The sequence below is a fragment of the Bubalus bubalis genome, chromosome 16 (genome assembly GCF_019923935.1).
Source record: "Bubalus bubalis isolate 160015118507 breed Murrah chromosome 16, NDDB_SH_1, whole genome shotgun sequence".
In the NCBI taxonomy this organism is placed as follows: Eukaryota; Metazoa; Chordata; class Mammalia; order Artiodactyla; family Bovidae; genus Bubalus; species Bubalus bubalis.
Window position 1 is genome coordinate 33,068,706 of NC_059172.1, and position 22,711 is coordinate 33,091,416.

General features: G+C 44.4%; 1 protein-coding gene across 3 annotated transcripts; it reads right to left on the reverse strand.

Moving 5' to 3' along the window:
- Positions 1-771: 771 nt before the first annotated feature.
- Positions 772-5,357, reverse strand: LOC102390798 (folate receptor alpha). Of its 3 annotated transcripts, none has more exons than XM_025266465.2 (5): positions 5,228-5,357; positions 4,796-4,972; positions 1,724-1,912; positions 1,389-1,524; positions 772-1,250 (listed from the first exon to the last, which is right to left on the reverse strand). In XM_025266465.2, exons 2-5 carry the CDS (start codon positions 4,958-4,960, stop codon positions 1,015-1,017), a joined length of 726 nt encoding a protein of 241 aa, XP_025122250.1. In that variant the 5' UTR covers positions 4,961-4,972; positions 5,228-5,357; the 3' UTR covers positions 772-1,014. The 3 variants fall into 3 exon arrangements, with proteins under 3 accessions (XP_025122250.1, XP_025122249.1, XP_025122248.1); XM_025266464.2 differs by lacking the exon at positions 5,228-5,357 and adding an exon at positions 5,059-5,216; XM_025266463.2 differs by lacking the exon at positions 5,228-5,357 and adding an exon at positions 5,050-5,209.
- Positions 5,358-22,711: the final 17,354 nt, after the last annotated feature.

Genomic DNA, 22,711 nt, shown 5'->3' on the forward strand with positions numbered 1-22,711 from the left:
GTAAATGAATGAATTAAGTGTGATCAATACATAGAATGGAATATTGCCCAGCAATGAAAAAGAATGAACTAGTCTCTGTAGATCAATATGGAAAGATCTCAGAAACCTTGTTCTCGTGGTAAGAAACATGGCCAGTGAAAAACTCTACTGAGATGCCCTTTATCCCACCTATCAGTTTAGAAGAAAATCAGCTTAGTAGAACATTCAAAGTGTGATGCTCTACTGTGTTGACCACATGATGGGGAAATAAGGCACTCGTACATTGCTGGTGGGGGCCACATTGATACAACCCCTGTAGAATTATAACTATCAAAATTATAAATCCAAATGCTCCTTGACCCAGCAATCCCTCTTCTGGAATCCAACAGTATAGCATTCTACTATGTATATTGTTATTCACTGTAGAATTGTCATTAAAAACAAAAACTAAACGGAGACAATGCAAGCTTTCCTCATGAGGGTCTGCCCACCAATATCTCCTTCCCAGCCCACATCTAGTAAGGGAAGGAAAGGGAAAGAAACTCCAGGAGCCAATAACTCATCTGCCAGTCTCTCCCCAGATTCCCTCCACCAATTCTCTTGTTCTCTTGTGGTATAGGAGGGGGAAGGCCAGTGCAGAAGAGCCCCAGGCTAAGGATGAACTTCCACCCTCTGCTTGCTGATGAACTTCAAGCTAGCCCAGTCCCTTTTGGGACCTCTCAATAGGAAGGATGGAGCAATAAGGCATGCCTACCACCTCCCAACCCACTCATCCCCAAATTATTTATAAAATACAGTACACACATGGATATATTTATTAGAATAAACTCTCAGAGGATCCCCATAGGATTTTGGATCAGGAAACAATGACCAAGGTATTATGAGTCCTCCTCATTTGAGAGAGTGGAGCTGGGTTGAACTGAGATAATCACCCAGGTTGGGTGCAGGTAAGGAAGATGTTCAGGTGTTGGCAGCGAGAACAGCTTAGTTAAGGAGCCAGAGTGGCAGCATCTGGGTCAAGTTGAGCAGGAGGGGTCAGATCCTCTGGGGTGTGGACCCAGAAGTAGGGTTCTCAGCGTAAAATCTCGCCACCTCCTCATTGGGGTTGCCCTGGAAGGGGTCGAACCACATCTGAATGCAGCGGCCGCTGCCCCGGCTGTAGTTGCTGACCTTGTAGGAGTGACTCCAGATTTCATTGCACAGAGCAGCAGGCTTCGGGAAGTAGAAGTCAAAGCGGTGGCAGGCAGCTTTCACCGGGCACTGGTTATACCCTGTGGGGAGAATGGAAGACCTGTAGCCACTAGGTCCAGAACCATCTCTTGCTCCACCAACCCCACAACCGCAAATCTCCATAAACCCTTCCACACCCCCACCTCCCCCTCCCACTCCCCGCCCCCCCCAGCCCTCACCTGAGGTCCAGTTCCAGCCCTTGTGCCAGTTGCTCTTGCAGGTGTAGGAGGTGCGGCAGTCTTCCCACCAGCTCTGACAGTCCTCTTTGCACAGGGGCACACCCAGGACCCGCTCTTTGCGCCACCTCTGGTTAACCTGGAGGGGTCAGGGGAGGGAGGGAGCCAGTCTGTCAGGGATCTCAGCTGCTATAGCCTTGATGGGGTCAGGGTTGGGAAGGTGGGGGCGATGCCTCTATCACCCTCAGACCAGAATTCATGAACCACACCCTCCCTGCAAGTGACCAGTGGACTCTGCCCTCTGCTGAAGCTCCTGTCTGCGGGGCTGGTGCCCATACCTCCCGGATCCAGGGCCCCAGATTAGGTGAGCACTCGTAGAGACAGGTGTCCTGAATAAAGTGGCGCTTGCAAGCAGGCTCCATCTTGCCGCAGTGGTCCCAGTTGAATCTGTACAGGTAGGAAATGTCCTTATGGGCTTCTATGCTGGTGTTGACAGAGCAGCAGGCATTCTTCCTCCAGGGGCTGCACTGTGGAGGGGAAGATATGGGGCTAAGTCCTTGAGCCACCGTGGCCATCTCCTCCATATTCTGGCTCCTCTGCCTTGGGTAGATCATCCAGAGGATCACTAGCTGGGGAGGCTGCCCCTAAGCCTGGACTTGAGAGCCCTCATTTTGGGGTAGAGGCAGTAATAATACTGACCTTCTAGCAGAAAGTAACACAGGGGACGTGGGAGATCTGGGGAATCATCATCTGGGGGGACATTATTATTTGTACATCTCTAAACTGTTAACAAAGTTATTTCACGTTATCTGGGTTATTTATATTATTCATTTTGCACTGAGCTGGTATTAACTGAGTGCAGGCACTGTGCTGGCTGCTGAGTATACTGTAATGAACAAAATAGATCAAATCTCTGACCTCCTTGAGCTTATGGTTTTAGTGAGGGGCAGGGAGGGGGGATACAGAGAACACTGGGGGCACAGAAAATAGCAGATGCAAAGTCCCTGAGATTCTTGCACTTTATCTTCTCTTACTGAAGATAATGGTCCCAGTCGAAAGATCATTACTCCAGTTTTACAGAGTTTAAGGAAGCTGCACCCTTTTTGGATGGTAAGGTTAGGGTTTTAACTCAGGACAGAGAGGAGAGGGGGAATCCTGGACTCAGGTTGTGGTGGGGGGTGGAAGAAAGGGGGCTGGTTTGGCTCTTTCAGGGTCTGGAAGCCCAGGTGAGGGGACTCCTGGTAGGTCTTGAAAGAAGAGGGGCGCAGAGTGGCAGTGACCCACACATGGCCCAGCCATGGGCCATGGGACTAAATGTGGGAGGCAATCCTGGAGAGGTAAATTCAAGGCAGGTAAGAAGGTAGAAGGGGCTTCCCAAGTGGTGCTAGTGGGAAATACAGGAGATGTAAGAGACACAGGTTCAATCCCTGCCAATACAGGAGATGTAAGAGACACAGGTTCAATCCCTGAGTTGGGAAGATCCCCTGGAGGAGGGCACAGCAACCCACTCCAGTATTCTTGCCTGGAGAGTCCCACGGACACAGGAGCCTGGTGGGCTACAGTTCAGTGGTTCACACAGAGCTGGACATGACTGAAGCGACTTAGCACACATACACAAGATGGGAGAAGTGATTGTGGTTTTTAGGAATTTCTGTGGGCTGGGAGTCAGGAGCTGAGTGATCATGATGCTTGAAATGTCTGAGATGAACTCTAGCATGCAGGCTCAAGTGAGGGGGCAGCTGTGATGGGTCTGGACACTCAGGAGAAACTAAGGAAAGTCCTTGACGGCGGAGCCAAACTGACCCCTCTCCAATAACCAAGCCCATGCCTGGAGCTGCTGCTGCAGAGTCTGCTTCCAGGCTTCCCTAGCTTTTTGTGCATACCATTCCTCAGATGCCCAAATCCTGGTCAACTTGCAAGACCCCATCCACTGCATCCCTGACCTGCCAGCCAGGGTCAGTGGTTTCCTCCTCTGAAAGGATTAATACATGTAATGAAAAATACTTCCTGGCCCGTTTTGGAGAGGCTCCAGAAAACCAGCCACTCTCACATAGCCTATGTCCCTCTGAATTGCAATCACCTGTCTTCCTCAAAGATCTGCGCACCATTTCTTGGCAAAAAGGAAGTGCTACTAAAGGTTCTTTAAAGCCCCCTTTAAAACTTAAAAAATCCTAAAAATGCGGTGGTGCATATGGACTTGCAGTTTTGGAAGATGAAAACATTCTGGAGGTGGATGGTGGTGATGGTGGTGATGTTTGCGTGTGAATCTACCTAATGCCACAGCATTGCATGCTTAGAAATGCATAAATGGCAAATTTTATGTTATGGGTATTTTACTAGCAAATGAAGTGTTGGAAATAGCTCAGAAGTCATGGGCTGCTGAACTTCCCTCTCTTCACTTGAAGACCCTGGAGACAGTCCATGCCAACCTTTCCCTGGGGACTCTGCAGCGCCCCCAGCAGTGTGAAGGCTTATAGGGAGCCGAGGGAGAGACCAGAGGGAATAAGATACCCACATTTCTCATGAGCCTGGAGTTCAACTTCAAGCTCAGAGTCCCTGAGCTGCTGTAGGGACCTTCCCTTGAGGCCAGCCGCACCTCCCCTTCTCTGCGGGCAGCAGCGTTCTTGGCTCTGGCCACACTGGACTTGGCCCCACTCATGCTGTCACCCTCCCACCTGTGTACACACCGTCCTCTGCTAGGCTGCCTTTTCCTGCTTTGTCTTCCTGGAAAACTCTTACTCAACCTCCAAGGCCAAGCCAATGGCCTCTTTACTTGGAAGTCTTCCCAGCGTATCTGATTTGCCACTTTCTCATCAAGACCTAATGGAGGTGAGGACCTGGCCTATTTGTAGTTCCTTGTTACATGGTGACCATGAGGGACCTGTCTCTCCTATCATGACTTTGAGCTCCATGGACTGGCACATAGTGAAGGTTGGGAAAGTTACCACCAGTCCCTCTCCCGGCTGGATTCTTAGTTCCCATGTCTACCTGTGCCTTCTCTGGGCCCATTTCCTCATTTGTATAAATAGAGACCACCTGCTGCTGCTGCTGCTGCTAAGTCGCTTCAGTCGTGTCCGACTCTGTGCAACCCCATAGACGGTAGCCCACCAGGCTCCCCCGTCCCTGGGATTCTCCAGGCAAGAACACTGGAGTGGGTTGCCATTTCCTTCCTATCACCTACCAAGTAGGTATTCACAGACAAGATGTGAGGAAAACACTTGACCCATAGAGGGCGCTAGATAAATAGTCCTCCCTGTGTTGTAGTGACCTCCTAGGAGAGGTCCCCCAGGATCACCTCCCTGCCACCCTCCTGCCTCCATCACTCCCAAAGCTGATCTTCCCATCACCCTAACTTCTCCCTTTTTGGGGGTCTGCACTCTCCCCTACCCCAGACCCCACCCCATCCTCACCTGCTCGTGTAGACTGTCCTCTGGGCCTGGTTCTGCCTTGTGGTGCTTGGCATCCATGCAGACATTGAGCAGGTCTGTCCTGGCCCGTGGAGTTCTGGGGACCTGGGCACCCCATGCAGCAGCCACCAAAGCCAGAAGCAGCAACTGTGTCATCTGCCAAGCCATGACCACTCACTCCTGCCAGGAAGCCACCATAAGACTCTTGGTCAGATTTTCTGTCTCCCTCCCAAACCCAGATCTTCTGGCCTCCTCACCTGGCTTACCCCACTTCACCAATGAGCTGAGCGATGAAGGGCCTGGAGAGGTCTGGACCAAGTGATAGGAATCCACCCCCACCTGAGGACATTTCAACACTAGCTCTGTGACGTGGAGGGAGCCACCACCCCTCTCTAGACATCCCCTTCCGGTTTTGCCAGACAGTATTTCACCCACAATCAGAGGGTCCTGCATAACAGGAACCATGAGGCATAATCTGCTGATGGGGTTGTTGAGTGAGAGGAGGGGTGTCAGCCAGCCTTTGCTTCTGCCTCCTCATCCCATCCCAACTAGCCCGAAGCAACCTAAGTTTAGGAGCCAAGAGATTGCCAGCGGAGTAAACAGGGAAGCTGACCAGTGGCCAGATGAAGGCCATTGAACCATTCAGTTCTTGCTTAAGGTTCCGGAGCCTGTGCCAAGGGAGCTGAGAGTAGCGAGAAGGCTATATGGAAAGCTGTGCTGTGCTGTGCTTAGTTGCTCAGTCATGTCCAATTCTTTGCAACCCCATGGACTGTAGCCCCCCAGGCTCCTCTGTCCATGGGGATTCTCCAGGCAAGAATACTGGAGTGGGTTGCCTAATCCTTCTCCAGGAAATCTTCCTGACCCAGGGATCGAACCAGGGTCTCCTGCATGGCAGGCAGATTCTTTACCAATTGAGCTACCAGGGAAGCTCTAGTGAGAGCTAAACCTCAGGTCCTTACACCTCAACAACCCTCTGCAACCCCCACTGAGAGGTCTTGGGAAGTTCCCTGGGCAGAGTCAGGACTAGACCTTGGGGAAGGCCAAGAAGTAAGGAGAATGTGGAGGAGAAACTGAGCCAGAGCAGTGGGTGGTGGAGGCACCAGAGGAAAAGCCCTCCCAGGACACCAGGGGAGCCCCCACCTTGCCTCTCACCTCCTACTTCCCATCCCTACTTTTCCTCCCTGTCCTGCTCTTACCTCTGCCCTCAGCCTATCTGGGATAGGAGAGTGTCTCCCTTCTCTTTTATAAGCCTGTGCTGACTGCTTGGTCAATTGCTCAGTCAGCGAAGTCTAGAGGCTTTGTCTAGGAAACAGCTCAATTGTCTTTCAGTTCAGAGCCAGTTAAATTATGGTATACACACCCAGTGGGATTTAACCTGTTGAAAAAGATTGAGAGAACTCTTGACGTATGAATATGGAAAACTTTCCAAGTACATTGTTAAGTGACAAAAGAAAGGTGTATACAGTTACGGTCAATTAAACTACGACAAAGGAGTCAAGAGTATACAGTGGAGAAGAGACAGTCTCTTCAATAAGTGGTGCTGGGAAAACTGGACACCTACATGTAAAGGAATGGAACTAGAACATTCTCTAACACCATATCCAAAAAGAAAACTCAAAATGGATTAAAGACCTAAATGTAGACTGGAAATCATAAAACTCCTAGACGAAAATGTAGGTTTAGCACTCTTTGACATAAATCACAGCAATATTTTTTTGGCTCTATCTCCTAAAGCAAAAGAAATAAAAGCAAACATAAATCAGACCTAATTAAATTTAAAAGTGTTTGCACAGCAAAGGAAACCACCAATGAAATGAAAAGACAACCTACTGAGGGAATTTCCTGGCGGTCCAGTGGTTAGTACTCCATGCTTCCATTACAGAGGGCATGGGTTCGACCCCTGGTCAGGGAACTAAGATCCTGCAAGCTATGCAGTGCAGCCAAAACAAAGAAAGAAACAAAACCCAACCTACTGAATGAGAGGAAATATTTGTGAATGATATAACTGATAAGGGTTTAATATCTAAAATATATAAACAGCTCCTACAACTGGACAGCAAAAATACAAAAAAAATTTTTTTTAAATAGGCATGACCACAATAGTTATTTTTCCAAAGAAAACTTGCAGATGGCCAACAGGCACAGGATGCTCAACATCACTTATCATCAGGTAAATACAAATCAAAACCACAATGAGATAGCACCTCTCCCCTGAAATATACATCAGAATGGCTATTATCAGAAAGAACACAAATAACAAAGGATGGGCAAGGATGTGGAGAAAAGTGAACCTGTGTACATTGCTGGTGGGAATGTAAATTGGTGCAACCACTGTGGAAAACAGCATGGAAGATTCTCAAAAAACTAAAAATAGAACTATCATATGACCCAGAAATTCCACTCCTGGATGTATACCCGAGAAAACAAAAACACTAATTCAAAAGATACCCACAGGGACTTCCCTGGTGGTCCAGTGGCTGGGACTCTGCGTTCCCGGTATAGGAGTTGGGGTGAGGCATGGGTTTGATCCCCGAGAGCTGGATCCCACGTGCTGCCACTGGAGTATTCACATGCCTAAAGATTCTGAGTGCAGCCAAATAAATGAATAAATATTTTCCAAATGCTTTAAAAAATGAACAGAGAGAGACACACGTGGACTTCCCCACCAGTCAGTGGTTAAGACTCTGCCTTCCAATGCAGAAGGCTCCGGTCAGGGAACTAAGGCCCCATATCCCACATGCCTCAGGGCATGACCAAAAAAAATGTTCAAAAAAATAAAAAATACAACAAACTAGTGAATATAACAAAAAAGAAATAGACTCACAGATATAGGGAGCAAACTAGTGTTAACCAATGGAGAGAGAGAAGGGAGAAGGAACAATTTTGGGGTAGGGGACTAAGAGGTACAAGTTATGATGTATAAAATAAGCTTTGAGGATGTATTGTAAGGCATAGGAAATGTTAGCGATATTTTATAATAGCTATAAATGGCGTGCATGCGTGCTTGCTTGCGTGAGTGCTTCGTTGCTTCAGTTGTGTCCGACACTCTGTGACCCCATGGACCATGGTCTACCAGGCTCCTCTGTCCATGGGATTCTCCAGGCAAGAACACTGGAGTGGGTTGCCATTTTCTTCTCCAATAAATGGCGTATTACCTTTAAAAATTGTAAATCACCATATTGTACACCCATAATATATAATATTGTATATCAACAATACTTCAATTTTTTAAAAAAGAAGAAGGTGCAGAAGGGCAACATGCATCTTTTGTGGTAAAAAGGTGGAGAGAGAATATCCATCTTTACAAATTCTGGAGGGAATTCCCTGGTGATCTTGCAAAACCTTGCAGCACAGCCAAAGCAAAAAGTGAAGAAAGAAAGAAAGGAAGGGAGGGAGGGAACAGGTGGAGGGAGCGGGGCAGAAAGAGAAAAAGAAAGAAGGAAGGAAAAGAGGGAAAGAGAATTCTGGAATGCTACAAAAAATATTTTAAGTGGTTGCTTTGGGGGAGGACTTTGGCTTAGGGATTGGCTTAGAGTCTTTCCTCTATAAAACTTTCTGTGCTGTTTTGATTTTTGAACCATGTGAATATACATATACCTTTTTGAAATATACCTGTATTTATGTATGCTGCTGCTGCTGCTGCTAAGTCGCTTCAGTCGTGTCCGACTCTGTGCGACCCCATAGACGGCAGCCCACCAGGCTCCCCCATCCCTGGGATTCTCCAGGCAAGAACACTGGAGTGGGTTGCCATTTCCTTCTCCAGTATTTATGTATACTTATATATAAAATATATATAAATAAAATATAAATGTAAATAAATGTATAAAGTTTATTTATAGATATATACTTATTTATATCAGTTGTGGATATCATACATATATTTACAAAAATATAAACATGAGACTACCAAGCATGCTAGTTCCTTGGATATAATGCCAGAGAAATTCTTTGCATTTATGCCACATATATTCCATTTTTATGCACAAATGATAGTATGTTTCCCATTTTTAGATATTTTCACTATATGTATTAGTTGCTCAGTCATATCTGACTCTTTGTGACCCCATGGACAGTAGCCCACTAGGTTCCTCTGTCCATGGCATTCTTCAGGCAAGAATATTGGAATGGGTTGCCATTCCCTTCAGCTTTCGAGAAAAGAAAAAAAACCTCATGAAACCAAGCCATCCACACTTACACACTAGAATATTATTGTCACATTTAATAACATAACCTTCAAATTACTTTTCTGTGCCTTGTACAGTCTGAAATTAACTCAAATGCCCTCTGTGGCAAAAACAAAACAAAACAAAACAAAAAAACCTTTCATTAATCATTATAACAAAAAGATAAGAAGGAAAAGTTCATTTTTGCAAGTTAAAAGTGCATGATCCTCAGTCTTTATTTCTCAAATGTTGTTGTAGACAGTAAAATTGCTAAATGGTACTGCTCTTTTTTTTTTTAAGTAATTTATATTGATATTTTCCCATTATGATTTTGGGAAAACCTTCAAATCCTGTCATCACTCAGCTAGTAGAATGCCTCTCAAGGAAGGATGGGGGGCAAAGTCTGTGGTTTCAGTCTGTTCTCAATACATGGTCCTGCCGCAGATAAGTCTGAGCTGATAAGGTCAGTGTCTGCCTGTGAGGTGCTCAACCTGCCCCATCCACCTGCCTAGGGCTCCATCTTTGCTGAGTGCTCGACCATAGTCAGCAGTGTCCTTCCCTCCTTCTATTGTACCAGCCTGGGATCTTCAATGTGTTCCTGGTCTTTGCATCTTCACTTTCTAAATAGAGATGTGTATATCTGTCTTACTTCTCTTAGGAGTAGTTTGAAAGTGTTATTTGTAGCCTAATTAGCTATCTCCTAAGAGAAACCTGTGTGCAGGTCAAGAAGCAACAGTTAGAATTGGACGTGAAACAACAGACTGGTTCAAAATTGAGAAAGGAGAATGTCAAGGCTATATGTTGTCACCCTGTTTATTTAATTTCTATGCAGAGTACATCATGCAAATGCTGGACTGGATAAATCCCAAGCTGGAATCAAGATTGCCAGGAGAAATATCAGCAACCTCAGATATGCAGATGATATTACTCTAATGGCAGACAGCAAAGAGGAACTAAAGAGCCTCTTGATGAGGGTGAAAGAGGAGAGTGAAAAAGTTGGCTGGAAATTCAACATTCAAAAAATGAAGATTACGGCATCTAGTCCCATCACTTCATGGCAAATAGAAGAGAAAAAAAGTGAAAACAGTGACATATGTGACAGATTTTATTTTCTTGGGCTCCAAAATCACTTGGAGAAGGCAATGGCAACCCACTCCAGTACTCTTGCCTGGAACATCCCATGGATGGAGGAGCCTGGTAGGCCACAGTCCATGGGGTTGCTAAGAGTCAGACACAACTGAGTGACTTCACTTTCACTTTTCACTTTCATGCATTGGAGAAGGAAATGGCAGCCCACTCCAGTGTTCTTGCCTGAAGAATTCCAGGGATGGGGGACCCTGGTGGGCTGCCGTCTCTGGGGTCACACAGAATTGGACAAGACTAAAGCGACTTGTAACAACAGATTGATTCCAAATAGGAAAAGGAGTACATCAAGGCTGTATATTGTCACCCTGCTTATTTAACTTATATGCAGAGTACATCATGAGAAACGCTGGACTGGAAGAAACACAAGCTGGAATCAAGATTGCTGGGAGAAATATCAATAACCTCAGATATGCAGATGACACCACCCTTATGGCAGAAAGTGAAGAGGAACTAAAAAGCCTCTTGATGAAAGTGAAACTGGAGAGTGAAAAAGTTGGCATAAAGCTCAACATTCGGAAAACAAAGATCATGGCATCCGGTCCCATCACTTCATGGGAAATAGATGGGGAAACAGTGGAAACAGTGTTAGACTTTATTTTTCTGGGCTCCAAAATCACTGCGATGGTGACTGCATCCATGAAATTAAAAGACGCTTCCTCCTTGGAAGGAAAGTTATGACCAACCTAGATAGCATATTCAAAAGCAGAGACATTACTTTGTCAACAAAGGTCCATCTAGTCAAGGCTATGGTTTTTCCTGTGGTCATGTATGGATGTGAGAGTTGGACTGTGAAGAAGGCTGAGCGCCAAAGAATTGATGCTTTTGAACTGTGGTGTTGGAGAAGACTCTTGAGAGTCCCTTGGACTGCAAGGAGATCCAACCAGTCCATTCTGAAGGAGATCAGCCCTGGGATTTCTTTGGAAAGAATGATGCTAAAGCTGAAACTCCAGTAGTTTGGCCACCTCATGAGAAGAGTTGACTCATTGGAAAAGACTCTGATGTTGGGAGGGATTGGGGGCAGGAGGAGAAGGGGACGACAGAGGATGAGATGGCTGGCTGGCATCACTGACTCGATGGACATGAGTCTGAGTGAACTCCGGGAGTTGGTGATGGACAGGGAGGCCTGGCGTGCTGCGATTCATGGGGTCACAAAGAGTCGGACACGACTGAGCGACTGAATTGAACTGAACTGAACTGAAAGCGACTTAGCAGCAGCAGCAGCCAAATGGTGACTGCAGCCATGCAATTAAAAGATGCTTGCTCCTTGGAAGAAAAGTCCTACTTTTTGCGACCCCATGGACTGTAGCCCACCAGGTTCCTCTGTCCATGGGATTTCCCAGGCAAGAATATTAGAGTGGGTAGCCATTTCCTTCTCCAGGGAGCTTCCCAACCCAGGGATGGCAAACCTAGAGAGCGTATTAAAAAGCAGAGACATCACTTTGCTAACAAAGGTCCATCTAGTCAAAGCTATGGTTTTTCCAGTAGTCATGTATAGATATGAGAGTTGGACCATAAAGAAGACTGAGCGCCGAAGAACTGATGCTTTCAAATTGTGGTGCTGGAGAAGACTCTCAAGAATCCCTTGGACTGCAAGGAGATCAAACCAGTCAATCCTAAAGGAAATCAACCCTGAATATTCATTGGAAGGATTGTTGCTGAAGCTCCAATACTTTGGCCACCTGGTGCAAAGAGCAGACTCACTGGAGAAGACCCTGATGCTGGGAAAGACTGAAGCCAAAAGAAGGGGATGACAGAGGATGAGATGGTTGGATGGCATCACCAATTCAATGGCAATGAGTTTGTGCAAACTCTGGGAGCTAGGGAAGGACAGGGAAACCCGGCATGCTGAAGTTCACAGGGTTGCAAGAGTCGGACACAACTTAGCTACTGAACAACAACAAACATTACTGTACATAACCACACTAGTAGTCATATTGAGAACTACTTTATACCAATTAAAATAATGAATGCTTTACTTACACTGTTGTGTCTTGTAATCTTCACATCACCCTGCAAAGCTGACATTATTCCCAACATAAAGATGAGGAAACCAAGGCTCTAGAATTAGCTGAACCTACAAAAGCTTGAAAGTAGAGGAGTCAGGATTCAGCTCAAGTGGGTTTAATTGCAAAGCCCATGTGTTTTCATTGTAACACTATGTTTACTTTTTATAATGATCTTTAGAGCCTCTCTCTCAATACCTCTGTCTTTTTTTTTTTTTTTTTTTGGTTGAGCCAGCATGGTATGTGGGATCTTAGTTCCCTGTCCTGGGATTGAACCTCGGCCCCCTGCAGTAGAAGCTTGGGGTCTTAACCACTGGACAGCCAGGAAAGCCTGAGCCTCTCTCTCCAAAAACCTCTTTGACTGTACGATTATTTTTTTTAGCTCTGCTCAGTTCAGTTCAGTTACTCAGTCGTGTCTGACTCTTTGTGACCCCATGGACTGCAGCACATCAGACTTCTCTGTCCATCATGAACTCCCTAAGCTTGCTCAAACTCATGTCCATCGAGTCAGTGATGCCATCCAACCATCTCACCCTCTATCTTCTCCTTCTCCTCCTGCCCTCAATCTTTCCCAGCATCAGAGTCTTTTCCAAGGAGTCAGTTCTTTGCATCAGGTGGCCAAAGTATTGGAGTTTCAGCTTCAGCATCAGTCCTTCCAATGAATATTCAGAACTGATTTCCTTTAGAATTGACTGGTTGGATCTCCTTGCAGTCCAAGGGACACTCAAGAGTCTTCTCCAACATCACAGTTCAAAAGCATTAATTCTTCGGCACTCAGCTTTCTTTTATAGTTCACCTCTCACATCCATATATGACTACTGGAAAAACCAAAGCTTTGACTCGATAGACTTTTGTTGGCAAAGTAATGTCTCTGCTTTTTAATATGCTGTCTAGGTTGGTCATAGTTTTCTTCCAAGCAATAAGCGTCTTTTAATTTCATGGCTGCAGTCACCATCTGCAGTGATTTTGGAGCCCCCCAAAATAAAGTCCGTCACTGTTTCCATTGTTTCCCCATCTATTTACCATGAAGTGATAGGACCAGATGCCATAATCATAGCTTTTTGAATGTTGAGTTTTAAGCCAGCTTTTTCACTCTCCTCTCTCACTTTCATCAAACGGCTCTTTAGTTCTTCACTTTCCGCCATAAGGGTGGTGTCATCTGCCTATCTGAGATTATTGATATTTCTCCCAGCAATCTTGATTGGAGCTTGTGCTTTGTCCAGACCGGCATTTCACATGATATACTCCGCATATAAGTTAAAAGGCAATATACAACCTTGACGTACTCCTTTCCCTATTTGGAACCAGTCTGTTGTTCCATGTCCAGTTCTAACAGTTGCTTCTTGACCTGCATACAGATTTCTCAGGAGGCAGGTTAGGTGGTCTGGTATTCCCATCTCTTTAAGAATTTTCCACAATTAGTTCTGCTAAGTTTTACCAAATAATACAAATAAGGGAAATATGATACTTTAGAAACAAGCATCATGTCACCCCATTCCAAGCAGTTCTCTCTAATCATGTTATCAAGCAGGTATGCAAATCCTAAATGACACAAAGAGGAATAACCTAAGCTTTCCTTCGCCTTTTTGAGAAAAGCTAAGCAAATACAGAAAGAAACAAATACATAAAGTTAGTCCATGCCCAGATCAGTGATGAAAGTATGCCAGGAGAACTCCCTGCTGTGTAGTGGTTAGGACTCTGTGCTTTCACTGCCAAGGGCGTGGGCTCAAGTCCTGGTTGGGGAACTAAGATCCCATAAGCAGTATCGCGTGGCCCCAAAAGAAAAGAATGCCAAGAACCAAGAGTTATAACTAATCTAATCTCTTTCCCATGTGTGATAGGTTAAAAAAAAAAAAAAAAGGAACCAATTCTTTGACCGTTGAGAAGTAAGGTCTATCTGTCCCCCTCACTTGAAGGTAGATAGGCTCTATGACTGCTCTGACCAATACTTTAGTGAAAGTGACGCTGCCGGTTTCTAGTTCCAGGCCTTAAGAGACTTATGGATTGAGTGTTTGTGTCTCCCCAGGGACTGCAAGGAGATCAAACCAGTCAATCCTAAAGGAAATCAACCCTGAATATTCATTGGAAGGATTGTTGCTAAAGCTCTAATACTTTGGCTATCTGATACGAAGAACTGACCCATTGGAAAAGACCCTGATGCTGGGAAAGATTGAGGGCAGGAAGAGAAGGGGACGACAGAGGATGAGATGGTTGGATGGTATTACCGACTCAATGGACATGAGTTTGAGCAGACTCTGGGAAAATGTGCAGGACAGAGGAGCCCGGTATGCTGCAGTCCATGGGGTCACAAAGAGTCAGATAGGACTTAGCAATGGACCAACAACAACATAATTCCTATGTTGAAACCTTCTACCTCCCATGTCATGGTTTTAGAGGGTGGGGCCTTTGAGAGGTTGGAGGAGGTGATTAGGATTATATGGGATTAGTGTCCTTATGAGAATCAGGAGAGAACTTGCCTCATTCTGCTCGGTACTGTGCCTGGATACATTAAGTCAGCAGTCTGCAACCCAGAAGATGGCCCTCACCAGAACCTGACAGTTCTGTAATCCTGATCTTGGACTCCTAACCTTCAGAATGTTTCCAAGTCCAAGCTCGTACTGCTTGCCGCATAAGACAATAAATTAAAAGACGAGTCTGGGGGGCAAGGAATATAGACTTTATGTGAAAAATCAACAGACGAAGATGGTTTACTAGTGTCCCAAAGAACATCTTACTTGAGTTTGAACTCAAGCTTTTTTTATACTAAAAGGGATGGTACGAAGTATGGCTGGTTGTTGCAACTTCTTGATTGAGGAATCCTTAGTTTTTGCAGCTATCCAAAGTCTGTTCATAATGTTCCTATAAATTTCCAATAAGGCAATTTTTAAAAATTAATTATTTTTTGGCTATACCTCACAGCTTGTAGGATCTTAGTTCACTGACCAGAGACTGAACCAAAGGCTTGGTAGTGAAAGACTGAAGTCCTAACCACTGGACATCAGGGAAGTCCCAGCAACTATTTTCTGTTCCGCAACTTTTTATCTCTAAAATGTTAAACCTTTAAAAGTCAGAGCCTTAAGAAGGGGCTGTCATATATATTTCAGGTTATAGGCAATATTCTTTACAAAAATGCAGGGCCAGCATAACTAAGAACAGGCAACAGAGCACAAGGGTCCGAGCAGAAGGAAGAGATTCCAGCATGGAGTCAGGTTTGTTCTCTGTGATAAGAACTGTGAGAAATTAATTTTGGTTGTTTAAGCCCCAGCAGTGTATGGTATTCTGTTACAGCAACCTGAACTGACCAAGACAGGGATTGGCACCTTCTACCTTCTGCATTTTAGAATACTAGCTCTTAGTTCCCTGAGATAACATGTAAGAAGATGGACTACCCTGCAGGAAGAGGACACATTTCAAAGCCCAGGGACTGCATAGAGAGGAGGGGGCCCCAGTTGAGGCCAGCCTCCCTGCAATCCCTGCCCAAGTGCCAAGCACATGAATAAAACCACATTGGATGCTCAGGAGCAGCCCAGACACAAGCTGAATACCACCAAGCCATCTCAGTCACTGCCATGTGGAGAAGAGAATTCTGCTGAATCTTGCCAAAATTTCTGACTCACAAAATCTTGAAATATTATAAAACAGCTATTGTGGTAAGCCATTAAGCTTATTTTATTTTGTAAACTTGCTATTTTGAAATAATCATTGAGTTACAGAAAAATTGCAAAACAGTACAGTTCCCGTACTCTTTCTAATTGTTTGCTCAAATGTTAACACATAACCTGACACATAACCCAAGTACAATCATAATAAGTCAGGAAACTGTCATTAATGCAATGCTATTAATTAATTTACAAACTTTGTTTCATTTGCCTGTTTTTCCACCAATGTCCCTTCTCTGGTCCAGATTGCATTTAATTGTTGTGTCTCCTTTATTCTCCTACAATCTGGGACAGTTTCTCAAACTATCTTTGTCTTTTATGACTAACACTTTTGAAGAATACTGGTCATTTATTTTGTAGCCTCAATTTAGGCTTGCTTAATATTTTCTCATAGTTTAGGTTGAGATTATGTATTTTGGCAAGAAAATCAGAGGAGTAATACCCCTTTCTCAGTGCATCATATCGAGGGGCACATGATGTACACAATGCTATTAATCATTTGGTTAAGGTGGTTTTTCTACCATATAATTATTAGTTTCCCTTGGAGACCACTCAGTATTTGGTGGGAAGATACTTTGACATAATGTAAATATCCTCATAATACTCTCATCCACTTATTTAACATCCAGTTTTGACTGCAACAATAAACCACATAGTTATGAGATGGTTTGTTATGCAGCAATAGATAAATGGCAACACAATGATAGTATTGTCTTTTTTAAGGTCTCAAATTATTAAGCTTATAACCCTCGTACAGTCACATAGCAATTCTTCTTTTTTTTTTTTTTTGGCCACACCATGCAACTTGCAGAATCTAACTCATGCCCCCTGCAGTGGAAGCACAGAGTCTTAACCACTGGAGCACCAGGGAATTCCTCAGCTATTCTTTTTTTTTGTCTGTGGGTACACCCATGCCCCCTCCCTCCATTCCATCTCCCTCCCCATCCCACCTTGCTAGATTGTCACAGAGCCCCTGTTTGAGTTCCCTGAGTCTTACAGCAAATTCCCTTTGCCTGTCTATTTTACTAAAATAAGATATTGAGGAAAAACAAATAATCACACTAATCTTTAAATCCAATCTGTTTACAAATCATAGTAGTTACATATTCACAGTTTTATTTACCTTCTTTGAGTATTTTGCACAATGCTTTTAAGACAGTGGACTGAAGAATTATTGAAGAAATCAGCACTGCCTCAATTACTTTCTGATGCATCCTTGTGAGGCAGTGAATAGATTTCATAGACAATACTGGCTCCTCAATGCTGCTTCAATCCTGACAATGTTTCTGGACAAATATTTCCATGGCAGCTGATCACAGACGTGGGGTCTTCACCTCCCCCCATAATTATACCAGTATCCAAAGTCATGTTATTCCCATCTGCACATTTACAGATAGTGTTAAGACCTGCCCCACCCCACCCACAGGGTCCAAACACCAGTGAACTTGTAGAATCACGTTCTTTGAAACCTACATCCTCCAATCCCAGCTTCCAAGGTCATGGCCAAGGCCAGGGCTGGATGATTTGCCAGTGATGCTAAGTAGTCTCCTGTAGTCCCTGGTAAGTGCCAAGACCAACCTTCATCCAGTTCTCCTGAATGTCTTTAATCAATGTCCTTGGTGCTCAGCAGCCGCTAGATGAAAGGCATGATGACTTGTGACACCTCCGGCTATAGCTACTGGTTTTTGTGTGCTTTGACCTGGAGCCCACATTATGCATGACTGCTCTCAAAGGCTTTCTATTGTAGGTGATCAAAGGTTATGGCAGGAACAAAATACCTGCTCATCACATCCATGAACAGAGTTGACCATCCAGATGCACTCAGCCCCTGGGGAGACCGGACTACTGTGGAGAGTGGATAGGTCAGTCTTGCAACAGGATGGTATGGTGGCAGTCCCCAGGAGTAAAATGTTACCCTCAATTTTCTTGTGCTTGACTTTTGCTCATTTAACAAGAGATGCTAGAGATGATTCCTTTTCAGTGTATATAGAGCTATGTGATTATATTAAATAACTTCATTGACTTTAAGTGATTTCTACTGTTTCACTATTAGAGACAGTGCTGTAGTGAGTGTCCTCGCATATCTATCCATCTTTGTATGTAAGAATCTATGTAGAGGAGAGGGAATTCAAAATGGTGCAGCAAGGTGGGGCTTCCCTGGTGGCTCAGTGGTGAAGAATCTACATGCCAATGCAGGAGACATGGATTCACTCCTGGTCTGGGGAGATCCCATGCCGTTGCACAGGGCAACTCAGCCCATATACATAGCTACTGAGTCTGTGCTCTTCTTGAGCCAGGGAACCTCAACTATTGAGCCCAGGCACCACAGCTGTTGAAGTCCACATGCCCTAGAGTCTGTATTCCCTGACAAGAAAAGCCACCGCAATGAAAAGCCTTCGAAGTGCAACTAGCCCCCAGAGCAAGTGGTCCCCACTTGCCGCAGCTAGAGAAAGCCTTTGCACAACCACAAAGACTCAGCACGCCAAAAATAAATAAATAAAAATGATTAAAACAGTATGGTGGTTCCTTAAAAATTTAAATATAGAATTACCATATGATCCAGTGATTCTACTTCTGGGCATATACCCAAAAGAATTGAAAGCAGGAATTGAAATAGATATTTGTATATTCATTTTCATAGCAGCACTACTCCACAATAGCCAGAAGGTGGAAGCAACCCAAGGGTCTATCAACAAATGAATAGATAAATAAAATATGGCCTATACATACAATGGAATTGAAAAATGGAGTTCAGCCTTAAAAAAGAAGAAAACTCTGGCACATACTACAACATGGAAACAACTTGAAAACATTATGCTAAGTGAAATAAGCCAGTCGTTAAAAGAACACATACTGCATGGCTCCACTTACGTGAGGTAAGTGGAATAATCAAACTGTTAGAGACAAGAAGTAGAATGGTAGTCAGTAGAAGCTTGGGAAGAGGTGAATGCGTATGGAATTTTCATGAAAAGTTTTTATAGGGCTTCCCTGATGGCTAAGTAGTAAAGAAAGTGAAGTTGCTCAGTCGTGTCCGACTCTTTGTGACCCCATGGACAGTAGCCTGCACCAGGCTCCGAGCATGGGATTTTCTAGGCAACAGTACTGGAGTGGGTTGCCATTTCCTTCTCCAGGGAATCTTCCAGACCCAGGGATTGAACCCAGGTCTCCTGCACTGTAGACAGACGCTTTACCGTCTGAGCCACAGTAGTAAAGAATCCACCTGCCAATTCAGGAGACACAGGTTTGATCTCTGATCCAGGAAGAACTCCCATGCCACAGAGCAACTAAGCTCGTGTATCACAACTCCTGAAGCCCGAGTGCCCTAGAGCCTGTGTTCTGCAACAAGAGAAACCACCACAATGAGAAGAAGCCTGAGCACCACAACTAGAGAATAGACCCCTCTCTCCATGACTAGAGAAAAGCCTGTGCAGCAATGAAAACCCAACATAGCCAAAAACAAGCAGATAACATTTTTGTAAAAGGTTCTGTAGATGGATGGTGGTGATCGTTTCACAGCAATATGAATGTACTTAGTACAGCTGAACTGTACACACGAATATGGTTGGAATGGTAAGCTTTTTGTTATGTATATTTTACCAGAATTTCAAAAATGTATAAAACACTATAAAACAATGGGGGAAAAGAAGAATCTATCTAGAGGATAAATTCCTGGATTTGAAATTGTGGGGACAAAAGGTACATACATTATTTACCTTGAGAGATATCACATTGCCCTCCAGTGTGCACTCATACCCGCAAGAGTGACTATTTCCACAAAATCTTATCCAATCAAGGAATTATCAAATTATTTCATCATTGCAGAGTTCTTAGCTGGGGAGGGAATTCAATCGGCAGTTCTGAAAGATTCCCTTGGCTGGTGTGTGCAGAAGGGGTTGGGTGTGGGCAGGGGGAGAACCAGGAGGACTAGTTAGGGAGCTGCTTCAGGAGTCCAGGGCTGGGGTGATGGCATCTGAGACCAGGAGGGTGGCAGTGGGGATTCATTCAACAAAGCAATTCAGGGTTAATTGAGTGACTGACTACCACGTGCTGGGCCCTTCTAGGTGTTAGAGTTAAAACAGCGAACCGAAGTCCCTGCTCACATGAAGCTGACATTCTAATAGGAGGAGAGGAGGGGAGAGAAAAGAGATAGTTGGTGATGTTGCTCTGAAAAATTAAAACAGTGTAAGGGGAGGTGATATTTGATCAGATACCTAGTGCATTGAGGAAAGGAGAGACCTGAGGATACGGAGGGGCATTTTGTGTTGGTCTCAGCCTATCAAGCAATGCTGTGGTTGGACCAACCCTTGTGGTTCTTATTATGATTGCAAGACACCATTCAGCAATAACCATTGGGAAACTTTGAAAAAAATAAAGGTTTGTTACTTACAGGACTTGGAAATCACACAGCACCGGGGATTACACAGCAAGTTCATGTGTAGAGAGACAGAAGCATGTGTGAGCCTGGGGTTCTGCTTTTACTGGGGTCGAGGCGGGGGACCTAGATTTTCATGGGCTCACTGTTTATTAGTGAATTTAAAACATAAGAACAAAAATTTAAAGCATGGAAAGAGAAAAAACAAGTGACCAAAACAGTTAGCAAATTCAACCAACATCTCTAAAACAAAAGAACCTCAGTGCAGGGAGGCGGCCTGGCTTTTTATCCAGCAATGTGTTTATTCTAGATAACCGTCTTTGAATGCAGGAGCCAAAAATCTTTTTATCTTTTCTGTGAAGGGGACAACTGAATAGACTTCCTGCTGCTGGTATGGATGACATGGTGATGGCCACTTTATAGAAAGGCAAACCAAGGGATTTCCCTGCCAGTCCAGTGGTTAAGACTCCATACTTCCATGCAGAGGTAGTGGGTTCGATTCCTGGTCTAGGAACTAAGATCTCACATACTGCGGAGCAACTGAGCCCACTTCACCCACAACTAGAGAAAGACTGCAATGAAGAGCCCACATGCCGCATTGAAGACCAAGTGCAGCCAAAATTTTAAAAAAAGAAGACAAACTGGAACTCAGAAAGAAGGTACATTCAGCAGCCGTGATTTGACAACAAAAATTGTAACAGAGAAAAGATGGCGGGTTTCTTTATTTTGAAGCTAACACTGAAAGAAATGGCAACCCACTCCAGTACTCTTGCCTGGAGAATCCCATGGACAGAGGAGCCTGGCAGGCTACAGTCCATGGGTTTGCAGAGTTGGACATGACTGAGCGACTAAACAACACTGGGATCATAGTAAACAGCAAAGGTGAGAGGAAAGGTTCAGCCTTTACAGACAGATGCAGGATTGCCTCCAGCGCGGGCAGCACTGCATGATTCTTCGGTGAAGTCATAACAGAAAGAAAGAAAATTAAAAATTACTTGCTCCCCTCTTCCCTCCCCCCAAAAAAGATAGCCATCTTTGAAGTAGATGTATAGGCAATCAAAGCTTAAGTCTTGCACTTGCATTAAAAAAACCAAAAGCCCAACAACCTATCAGGTTTATAATACAATCTCCTCTGTGATGCAGAGGTATCAGAATCAATGGTGAAGACATTAACTGGCTGGGTAACTGATTCACTGAGTGTTGGGGTAGGGTACATAGTAGCCAGAAATTGCACATTTAAATACAGTTACAGTTGCAAATCCTATAATAATTTTACAAGCTATAGTTTGAAATTCAGTCCATAGCAGTTGTATCAAACTTGAAAGGTCCAGTTGTGAAAGTAGATCAGTTGTCTCAAGGGCCCTGGTAATCTGCTCAAAGATTAAGTAAGACTGTGGCATAATTTACCATCTTGGGTCATCTGGTATAAGTAGGGTTGAATCTGTCCTGAATTGGTATATTGCTCTATATCTCATTGAACTTGTCTTTTAGTCCTAAGAATATGTCAGTTAAAGGGTTGTATTCCATTTTAGGAAGCAGTGATACAGGTGAGTTCCACAAATTAGGCCTACATGATGCAAGTATTTGGATAAGGTATTTATTAATTTGGCTTCCTAGGTGGCTCAGAGGTAAAGAATCCACCTGCCAAAGCAGGAGACACAGGTTCAATCCAATGCCTGGGTCAGGAAGATCCCCTGGAGAACAAAATGGCAACCCACTCCAGTATTCTTGTCTGGGCAATCCCGTGGACAGAGGAGCCTGATGGGCTACAGTCCATGGGGTCACAAAAGAGTTGAACACGACTTAGCAACTCAAAACAACAAATTTATTTAATTTTTTAAATTTTTGTTTGGCTTCGTGGCTTCTGAGATCTTAGTTCTCTGACCAGGGACTGAACCCAGACCCTCTGTGGTGAAAGCTCCAAGTCCTAACCCCTGGACTGCCAGGGAATTCCCTTCTGTGCTTAGTTGCTCAGTCATTGACCCACTCTTGGGACCTCATAGCCTGTAGCCTGCCAGGTTTCTCTGCCTATGGGATTCTCCAAGCAAGAATACTGGAATGGGTTGCCATTTCCTTCTCCAGGGGATCTTCCCAACTCAGGAATCAAACCCGGGTCTCCTGCATTGCAGGCAGACTCTTTATCAACCCGTTAGATCAGTTATTTAATAAAGGCATTTTATGGAAATAAATAGGCTTCCCTGGTGGCTCAAACAGTAAAGAATCTGCCTCATATGCAGAAGACCCAGGTTCAGTCACTAGGTCGGGAAGATCCCCCGGAGAAGGGAATGGCAACCCACTCCAGTATCCTTGCCTGGAGAATTCCATGGACAGAGGAGCCTGGCAGGCTACAGTCTGCGGGATCACAAAGAGTCAGACATGACTGAGCAACTAACACTAATATGGAAACAAAAGAAAAGAAAAATACAAATGTTCATGACTGGAGCATAATATAATCCCAGTTTCTGAGTTCTGAAGGCAGCAGTGAAGAAGATTTGTAGATGTCAGGCTCAAGGCATTTTCAGCCAGAGTGAGGGCAGACAATAGCAATCTGATATTTTTCCTGGTTTGCAGTTTGA

Coding starts and splice junctions, on each gene's coding strand:
- LOC102390798 (XM_025266465.2), bottom strand. CDS start 4,960: ATGGCTTGGCAGATGACACAGTTGCTGCTTCTGGCTTTGGTGGCTGCT. Junction 1,913..4,795: donor AGGACAGTCTACACGAGCAG/GTGAGGATGGGG, acceptor TCCCCTCCACAG/TGCAGCCCCTGGAGGAAGAA. Junction 1,525..1,723: donor TGGGGCCCTGGATCCGGGAG/GTATGGGCACCA, acceptor TGACCCCTCCAG/GTTAACCAGAGGTGGCGCAA.